We start from the raw sequence: 10,206 nt of genomic DNA on the forward strand, positions 1-10,206 counted from the left end.
GTGAAAGCAGCACCCAGCCCTTCCACGACCCCCTCCCACCTTAAGCCCCTCCAGCTGTACAGTGCTGTAAATCTATTTGCCAGTGTTTAGAAGGAAACCTGTCCCTAAATGCTGACCCAGGGCTCGCTCTGCTTTTACTTCTACCTACAATGCCCCACTTGTTCACGGGGGGGCTGCAGGAACCCCTTTGCTTTGGCTGCATCTCTGAGCCCGCCCAGTGCCCACCACACACACGGATGTTTGGAGCAGCTCCTCCGGGAACCATTGCAGCACCAGCCGAGCAGAGCAGCTCCTAAATCAGCCCTGCTTTATGCCACGCCAGTCTCCAGCTCCCTCTGAACAGCAGAAAATCCAGAAAGTCATTTTAAATCACTTTTATCCCCTGTTCTTCCTCTGTGCCGACCTCGGCTCGGCCTCACCACCCAAGCAGAGCACCATCCCAAAAACCTTCCCCTCCCCAAAGCAGTGCAGCCAACAGGTGGGATGCACCCAGAACCATGGGGGGAGGGGGGAGGAGGGGGGGATAGGGGGGGACCCCACGGTGCCAACAGCTCCGGAGAGATCGTGCAAGAGCCAAAGCACTCAGGGTGATTTAGAGGCAGGTGATGGCACAGACATTTGGAAGTTTTATGAAGATCTTTTATCGAAATCACGGCAGTTAGAGACGTGCAGCCCATTAAATGCACCCAGCACACCGCTGGGGCCGGGACGGCGTTATGCTGCCATATATCCTCCACCACTGTGTTCCTTCTGCTTTTAGGAGACCCCGGGGGTCCTTCCAGCACCGTTTCTGGATGGATGGATATTCGGGGCTCCATAGCCCCGGCTGCCGGGAGGGATTCATCACTTGTTGTCTCCTTTCAGTGCAGGTCAGCTGGGAGCAGGGCGCCTGTCCCTCTGTTGGCACTAAGGATGGGTCCTGTTTTTCCGTGCCCCCAAATGGCACCATGAGAGCCAGAGGGGGAAGTGAGAGGGTTGAGCTCAAGGGCAAGGAGAAGCAATTCAGCCCCCATGGAACTCAACAGCATCCATCTGAGGTGTAATCCCATCCTGCTTCCAGGAGGACCGGGGGTGACAGGCAGCGATGCAAGTGGGCTCCTTCAGAGCAGGGAGAAGGCAGCGGGCACTGTACAATTTGTCACCCATTTTCCTTCCTCCTCCTGGCCTCAAAACCATGAGAAAAGTCTTCCTGTCCAGATCCCAGCAATGCAATCACAGCCAGAAGCTGGAGCATGTCCTTGTGCAGATGGGAGCGCACGCAGGGCACCTGGTGACAGCATCTCCAAATCCAAACGTGCTCCTGTCCCCGCAGTTCACTCCTCTTTATCAGAACTGCAAGATCTGCCTTTCCAAAGTGGCTCAAGAAGAGCAGGGGGGTGGCAATATGGGAAGGATGCAGGAGATAATGTGATGGGAAGGAGCAGAATCGTTGCCTGGGGTTTGAGAAATCCTGGGTTTCATTCAAGTCCTGTCCCTGGCAAGTGACTTCTCCGTACTGCAACTTCTGCTGAGAGATGGGAGAAGGACAACTGTTCCCTTCAGTGAAACAAACCCAAACGAGCAAGCCTCCGTCGCTGTGTAGCACCAAAGCCAACCAACGAGTTCTGTTTCCTTTTTAAGCACAACACAGCCTGCCATCCCTTACTTCTGGGATAGCATAAAAACCGAACTGCCTGTCTCGGGGAACAGAATCTACATTTTCTTGTTCCTTTTTTTAATTTCCAAAGCCGGAGGAGCAGTGCTCAGCACAGCCATGGAGAAGGAAGGAGAGAGCAGCACTGCTCAGACTGAACCCATGCACATGCAGAAACAAAATCACAACTACAATGAAAATAAACTTCCTGCCCAACCCGCACCTTCTGTGCAGGTAGAAGGGACCAAGCACAGAATGACCACCGACCCCCCCCCCCCCCCCCACATCCCTCCATCCCCACCCCAGGCTCCTGGAAATCTGTGATCCTCTCTCCCTTATTTTTCTGTTTCCTCTCTTTTTTTCTTTCACTCCTTTGTGTGACTGTTGGGAAAAGTTGTTTTGCTTTTTCCTTGATGGAAGGAGTGGAATGGGGATGAGCCGAGTGCCAACGTGGAGGGGAACATTGTGATACTGCCTGTTCTCCTGGTGCATGATAAAGAAGTTTCTAAGGCAGCCCTGGCCATTCTGCACACTGCTTCACTACCTTCATGCCCGGGATGTTCCTCTCCATGAAGATCCCTTTGCATGACAGCACCCAACCCAACCCTTGGGAGCCCCTCTGTGCCTCATCCAGCACTTTGAAGACCCTCCCATTCCCTATCTGCCCCTTTGAGGATACCCTTCTGACTCAGCCCCACGCTGCCATTTGAGGCCCCCCCCCCCCTTGTTCCCCATTTAGACTTTTTGGGGACCCCTCAGCACCCCATCTCCGTGCTGCCCTTTGAGGACTCCCTGGAACCTATCCATCCTTTTAGGGACACCCTCATGCCTCATCCTCATGCTGCCCTTTGGGAATCCCCCAGTACCCCATCTCCATGCTGCCTTTTCAGGACAACCCCCCTGCGCCCCATTTGTCCTTTTGGGGACCCCCCAGCACCCCATCCTCATGCTGCCCTTGGAAGATCCCACCGTGTCCTATCTATCCCTTTGGGGACATCCTCATGTCCCGTTTTCACGCTGCCCTTCGAGGACTCCCCTGTGCTTTACCCATCCCTTCGAGGACCCTCCTGTGCCCCATCCCCACGCTGCCCTCGGGGACTCCAACCCCCCCCGTTCCCCCCGGGCATCCTTTGGGGGCGCCGGTGCCAGGCAGCAAAGGGTTACGCTCGGAGGTGCCGCTCGGCTCTCCCGGCACCTGGAGGGGAGGGAGGGAAGGAGGGCACGGAGCGGAGTTTGCAGCGGGTCCCCGAGAAGGCGGCAGCGGTGAATCCGCGGCAGGAGCCGCCTCCATCCCCGGTCCGGTACCGCCGCCCGGTACCCCCCCCCCCCGCCCCCCCCCCCATGGGCGAAGGGGGGGCTCGAGGAAGCGGCTTCTAAAGGGGGGACACCCCCTCGCTTTTCCCCGGCTGACGTTCCCAGCTTAAAAAGAAGGGAGGGAAAAAATAAAAATAAAAAGCGAAAGAAAAGAAAAGCGTCAGAAACCCACCCAAAGCCGCTCTAAATTTGAGGGAACAGCGAAGGCAGGCGGCATCGGCTGGAAAATGCATCTCAGTCGGAGCTGCATCGGCTTCCTGATCCAGGGGAGCATCTCTCTGCTGGTGAGTGGCAGGGAAGGGGAGAAGGGGGCTGCAGGTGAGGGGGGTCGGGCAGCCGAGGGGACGGGGGGGGGGACGGGGTTTGCAGTCGGGAGCGTCCCCAGATCGTTTTATTCCCCCCGCCCCCCCCCCCCCCACCATCCCCTGCCGAAACGAGCATCCCAAAACTTCTGCTATTTTGCAGCATGGAGTGGGTGGGCAGCAGGAGTGGGTGGTGGTGGGGGGGGGGGGGGGGTTACAGGTGAGGGGTGACAGGGGAGATTCCTGCGGATCACCCCCCAGAAGCTGCAGCCTCCCCCCCGGCACAGCATCCCTCGAGCTGGGGGCCACCTCCTGCCCTCCTCGAGGCCGAACTCAGCTCCTCACCGAAACCTTCGCACCCCGGGGATGGCAGCGAGCAGCTGCTCGGCACCCGGCGCCGGGATCGCTCCCGAGCATCGGTGCATAACCTCCCCTCCCCTCGCCCGGAGCGATGGGGCTGCAGCATCTGCATCCCATTCGGACGGATGTGCTGCTTGGCACCCACCCGCCTGCTGGGTGCCCACCTACCTGTACCTATGGGGTAGCCCCCAGCCCCCACTTGCACCTGTACGGGGGTTGTGATGCCCTACCAGGTACTGTCATGCCGGTAGGGAATGGAGGAGAGTTTGCAGAGGAGCTCAGGATCGGGCACTCGCTCACTTCTGCTGCTCCTGGCTCCATCTCTCCACCAGACCATGGTAGGGTTTGGAGGTCGAAAGAGGGGGTCTGTGAGCGTGCAGACAGCCTCAAAACCGGTGGAAAAGCCACGGGGGCACCCTGATATGCACCCTCTGCCCATTGGGGAATCCTCTGGGTGAGAGGGCTCCGTCTGAGAAAGGAGTTCCCACCGGGGACATTGCACCTGTCCCAGGTCCTCTCACCCATTCCCTGAGCATCCAAGAGAAGGAGAGCAGGGAGAAAAAGTGCTGCTAGAAGGGAAATAGGGGAGATGGCAGAATGGGAAGACAAAAGAAAAGGGAAGCGAGGAGAGGAAGGATAGGAACGAGGATGGCTGGGTCATACCTGGAGATGGTGGCATGACTGGAGAAAAAGACAGGGCAAGGGGGGCAGGTACCCACCACCAACCACTCACACTCTGCCATCGCTGTGTTCAGGTGGTCTGCGGCCATGAAGGGTCGGGGGAAGGTGCTGAGCAGCGTGAGCCCAAGAGCCAGGAGGGAGCCCAAGCACAGGAGAGCAGAGGGATGCTCCCCACCAAGCCTTTGCTCACTCCAACCTTGATGCAGAACGTGACCCTCCTGGAGCTGGTGAGCAGCTCGCGGGAGCTCTGGGATATCCTGGACAACCTCTCGGAGCGGGATCACGCTCCGCATCCCCGAGGACAGAGGGACTTGGAGTCGTCCTCGGGCAAACTTAAAAAAATTTTTGGCTGGGGAGATTTCTATTCCAACATCAAGACGGTGAAGTTAAACCTCCTGATCACCGGCAAGGTGGTGGATCACGGCAACGGCACCGTCAACGTCTTCTTCCGCCACAACTCCACCGGGCAGGGGAACATCTCAGTCAGCCTCGTCCCTCCCACCAAAGCTGTCGAGTTCGACCTGGAGCAGCAGATCTTCATCGAGGCCAAAGAATCCAAAATCTTCAACTGCCGCGTGGAGTACGAGAAAGTGGACCGTGCCAAGAAGACCACGCTGTGCACGTACGACCCGTCCAAGACCTGCTACCACGAGCACACTCAGAGCCACGTCTCCTGGGTCTGCTCCAAGCCCTTCAAAGTCATCTGCATCTACATCACCTTCTACAGCATAGACTACAGGCTGGTGCAGAAGGTGTGCCCCGACTACAACTACCACAGCGACGTGCCCTACTTCCCTTCGGGGTGACGTGGGTTCAGGATGTCCCGGTGACGAAGCGGGTGCTGGGGGGGGGTGGGGTGGGGGGAGGGGTGGGGATGGTTTTTAAGCAGGGTGGGTCCCTGGATGTGAGGAAGGAGGAGGATCTTCAGTTTTCCCCGAAAGCTCCAATTGTTGAGAAAAAATTTGGGCTATGGGGGTAAAGGCGTTGCTAAACTCGGCCCGGATCCACGGTCTTTAGGGACTGGTACGGGGTCTGAATGTAGGATACAGAAAATAGGACATAAAGCCAGAATCAGGACTCGCTTTTCTCAGTGCAATAACGGGTTTTTGCCTGGATCTAGGCCACACGGTCCTAAAAGGTGGGGGACCAGGTGCAGAGGGCTGCAGGAGCAGGTGGGCACAGCACGGAGAGCGCAGTGGGGACAAGGGCACCTCGTGCACACCATGGCTGGGGGACACCGTGCACAGCCACCACATCTCCCCCTAACCAGGTGCTGGGAGAAACAGGGCTGCGTTTCCCCACGCGTGGGCTGAACGTTGGGGTGGGACAGGGGGGGTACACCCCGGGTGCCACCTCACCGCAGCCCGCTGGTTTGGGGGACTGGGAAGAGTGGAGCCACAGAGAGGAATCCTGGTTGGGTCTGTCAAACGTTGCTGACACAATGTGTGATTCATGTGCTTCCCCTGACGCCGTGCGTGATTCATGCGTTTCCCCTTCGTCTCATCTGTGTTTCACGGCACTCCCACCCGTGTCCACGCGCGTCGGGCTCGGAGCTGATGGTTCCTGGGTGCAGAGGTGTGTGGTGGGGTGCTGGAGTTGAACTCCGACTGTAGCATTTAACTGACTTTGAAGAAAAAAAAAAACAAAACAACCTCACAGTGTTGTCCTTGGGAGAGAGAATAAAGTTTTTACGGTGGCAACGAGGCAGGTCGAGTGTTGTTACTGAGAGCAAGTTCAGCTTGTGCCCGAGGTTAGGTGGGCACTCAGGGCTCTGCTCTGTCACCCCGACCCATCCTCTCTTGTAAAGGGACACTGGGCCCGACTTTGGGCCTCAGATCTCCCACCTTTCCCACACAGCTGATGGCCAATGTTTGTACACGGAGCTGTCCTCCACCACCCATGGCTATTCCCAATATCCCCTGTGAGCTGCCTTGTTTTAAGATCACACTCTGCCCCTCAAGGGAAGACCAAACTTTCCCCCTCCCAGCCCTCCCCTGTGCCCCCAGACTCTTGAATCCATAGCACCAGGCCAGCTTAAGCCAACAAATCCCATTCACCTTAGCCCATTTATTAGTGGGGTGGGTGTTACTTCCAGAGCAGGTTTTATGCTTCGGCCTCGACCAGTCCAATCCCTTCCCTCTCCCCAGATTGGAGCTGGGTTTGCTGGGTGCTGGCACACGTCTGCCAAGTTCCACTGCGTGCACTTGTACAGGCAGGAGCCACTTCCAAAATACATCGAGCAAAGAAAGCCTTTTAGTGCAATAATCAATGAGAGGACTTTTACTCAGAGAACAACAACAAAAAAAAGAAGTTTCCAATGCTTTGAGGGAGCGGTTTCAGGAAATAACAGGATGAGCATTTGGGGAGGGGGAGAAAAAGCCAAAGTGTGCTCCTTATGCTGCAAGGCAAGGCCGCAGAAAGGCACAGACGAAACAAACAAAACCACCACACACAGAAGTTGCCCATTTGGAGAAATTTCAGCCAATTGCCATTTGAAGAAACAGAGCAGACAGCAGGAACAGAAAAACAGGCTACAAAGGATGCACCATTGTCAAAAGTGATGTGGCAGCGCAGTTACTAGGAGACCAGGACGGGCCATTATTCTGGGTTGGGAGAAGAGGATTCCTGCTTAGAGGAGTCACAACCTGCTCTCAGAAAAGGATTTTGCTGAGCTGGAGGGCAAACAATGGAAGGGAAAAATTGTGCACCCCAAACCCAAATTGGGAACGTTCCCTTTGGGAGAGCATGAGTCCAGCTCTGCTCAGGGACAGCTCGGGGCTGCTGCTTGTGGGCATGGCCCATGTTATGAGAGTACAATTGTTAAGGAAAAGAGCTCTGAGACCCCCTAGTCCAATCCAACCCATCCCCACCACGCCTGCTGTCTGTGTCCCCAAGTGCCACTTCTCCCCTTGGCCATGAGCCGTGCCTGCTCTTCAAGAGCAGTCAGACCCTGTGACTGCAGAATCACCAAGGCTTAATTTCTTTCCCCATTAAAAGATGAACATAGAATGGATTTATTTTTCGGGGAGAGAGCTAAAATTTGTCCAGTGAACTTCTTTGAGTTGCAAACTTCATTACAAACGGAGCTGTGTGTAATGACTGAGGAAAGCAGACTTCAAAAACCCTCCGTGACACCACGGTTCAGCCAAGTGCCACAGAAGTGTTCGCAGCAGTTTTGCAATTAGAGTCCATCTCTGCTTATGAAATGCAGCTCCTTATCATCTCTGATAACCCAGCAGACGGACAAACTCTTTGTCTCCAAAGAAGGAAGAGCCCCGATGGGAACTACTTACTTCTGTCATCTACAACTACACAGTGAATGTTCTCCATCTCCAGTAATTAGCTGTCTTTAGTTTGCTAATGCTTCTTCCTCTTCCTTATAAAATCCTCCTAATTTAAGTTTCATGACTCTCCCGGCCAAGTTAACTTGTGCTTCAGCACGTTTCAAAACCATCTTCCCAGAACACACCACCCAAATGCCAAAGTCCATCAGCAGACTTTAATTACCCTCATTAGGGCTGCACGTGCTGGAGAACACCTACCCAGGCTGCCCAGTGCTGGGATGGGATGAGGCAGGAGAACATCAGGATGCGATGCTGAAGCACCTGAGCATCCAGAGCCCACCCCAGGGGCTCTCATCTCCTCTGGCTTTCAGGACTGATCATTCTTCCACCGCCTTCCTTAAAACATTGCTTAATATTTGAGTAATTCCCCCATTAGATCCATTTCCCCCAATTGTGCTCACAGTCCAAGCACTCCTCTGTTAATTCTGCCCTGTATCTCAATAAATAATTAGGAGCAATCAACCCCAAATCCAACTCTTCATGGGCTGAGTTCTCTTTGCCTTTTGCCATCTCCCAGACCATCAGATGTTGTCTCTCTGCCATTCCCTACGGACCGTATCCAAAAACCAGTGGCAGCCCAAACTCACAATGGTAGCTGTCAGCTCCAAAATGTGTTAATGTGCGACTCTGGGATTTCGGGAGGGACCAACTTCACAGGAAGGCACCACTCATTGCAAGAATGGCACCACTGGATCCTTCTCGCTGCCATGACAGCTTCAAGGCACCAGTTTTCACAGCTCAGGGTTTTCTGATAACCAACATTTCTTGCAGATGGCAACTGGGCACACGGGCTGAACAAGGAGGAAGACAGTTCGTAAAACCCTCAGTGCTAATTAATGAGCCAGCAAGGTCACAGGGTCATACTTAAAGGGAGAACTTCCTTAAAGACGTGAAGGCAGTGAACTATTGGAGCATCACCAGAATTTAGCAATATTTGAACTTCCCACAGCAGTTGGTAGCAGAGCCCCTCGGTTACTCCATCTCCAGGTAATGTTCGTGTCATGGACTGGCTCAGGTTTTCTTTTAGGAAGCTCTAAGGTTGGTGATACCAAATCTAGGTGAACGTGAAACGGGGTGACTACTGGAAAACACACCCCACTATTCCCAGAGCCTGCATGCAAAAGCACACAGAAGCATTTCCCAAGTGGATTTAAATGCAGACAGAGGATTACTGCTGAGCCCCAGTTGTGATGGGACAAACCCAGCCCTTCTGCTCCTGAACACAACCACGGAGGCTCTGTCTGGCAGAGGGAATCCTAAGTGCTTTCTCTACACAAATAAATACATTTTACAGTTCCATGCCCAAACTATCAAGCAACTATTAGCATCCTCACTGAGCTTCAGCTCCTCGGAGCTCGGGCTGCAGATGCCCAACGCTGCATCTTTATAGCGATTATTAGACTTTAATGAGGTCTAGTGAGTCAGCCAAGCCTTTATGCTCATAATCCCCCATTTCAATAGCCACAGCAGCTCCTGGACGCATTACCACCGCCGCTCCTCCTGCCACACACTGCTCTGTGCATAAAAGCCAGGGATCTGCTGCTGCTGTCACCATCAGAGCTCAATAACTGTAGGGGAAGAGCCACCAGCGCAGCGATGTCACTGTGTGGGGCTGGACATGGGGCAGCATGGGTTTCCCATGGAGCTCCCTGGATGTCACTTAACCACTGCACACCATGCAATACACACACACCCCATCCTCCGTGTGGCACAGCCAAAGGGGTTCAACATTCCCAATTCCTGGGCACACATCCTATTGGCTCTTGTGACAAACCTAACCGTGCTGTTCCAGGCCTTTGTCTCATCTGTCTTATCACGCTCCGTAAAGATAACATTCATTTGCCTTCTGGGGAAGCGTGAGCACCGAACGTGTTGGAAATCCTCCCCTGGAAGGTGAGGCGAGCAGGAATGATTCTCATTCACGAAATCCCCAGCGTTATGACTCGTTATTGCACGCAGAAGCCTAAAAATGCAAGTGGGCTGAGCACGTCATCTATTTGATCTAAGAATTATTACAGTTTTGCCAATTAGGCTCCGAACCCAAACAGAGCTGCTTCCCTCCTCCTCCTCCTCGCGCTCCCCTGCCAGAGCTGAGCACCAGCTGCCGCCTCATAAACACCAACATTTCCCCATCTTCCTGTGCTTTCAACAAACTCCAGAAGCAGCAGGTCTCTGATTGTTTTCCCTCCAATTAATGGCAGAGTGCGCTGCTCCCTGAGCAGGATGCTGAGCCACGAGACAATGTCACATTGCACAACCAATGGCTCTCACACCCGCGACGTTCTCCTGCCCAAAGGGAGCTGTGCCAAGCTGGTGGGAAGGGGGGGGGGGGAAGGGTGAGAAAAGCACTCTGAAACACAGCTCTTCCTACCTGAGAGCATCAACGGAGGCACCTGGCCAAGTACTGGAGGAGCATGGCAAAGTGCTCCCCTGGGATGCGCTGTTCTGAACACCAGGGCTGATCCTTTGGGTGGGGAGGAAGGATCTCCTTTTGCCTGAATGGTTTCCAGGCCCTATCAGCACACCCAGCTGCTGCCCGGATGGTTTCCTCCCCAAAAGCTTGTGCCCAGAG

The 10,206-nt window shown here is 54.6% G+C and overlaps 1 protein-coding gene across 1 annotated transcript; it reads left to right on the forward strand.

Annotated features, from left to right (window-relative positions):
• The first annotated feature begins 3,123 nt into the window (after nt 1-3,123).
• NXPH3 (neurexophilin 3) lies at nt 3,124-5,096 on the forward strand. Its single transcript, XM_065749964.1, has 2 exons — nt 3,124-3,231; nt 4,365-5,096. Exons 1-2 carry the CDS (start codon nt 3,175-3,177, stop codon nt 5,094-5,096), a joined length of 789 nt encoding a protein of 262 aa, XP_065606036.1. The 5' UTR covers nt 3,124-3,174.
• Nucleotides 5,097-10,206: the final 5,110 nt, after the last annotated feature.

This window comes from Cyrtonyx montezumae, unplaced genomic scaffold (genome assembly GCF_038088225.1).
Source record: "Cyrtonyx montezumae isolate F1298 unplaced genomic scaffold, pur_monq_1.0 scaffold_61, whole genome shotgun sequence".
NCBI classification, from domain to species: domain Eukaryota; kingdom Metazoa; phylum Chordata; class Aves; order Galliformes; family Odontophoridae; genus Cyrtonyx; species Cyrtonyx montezumae.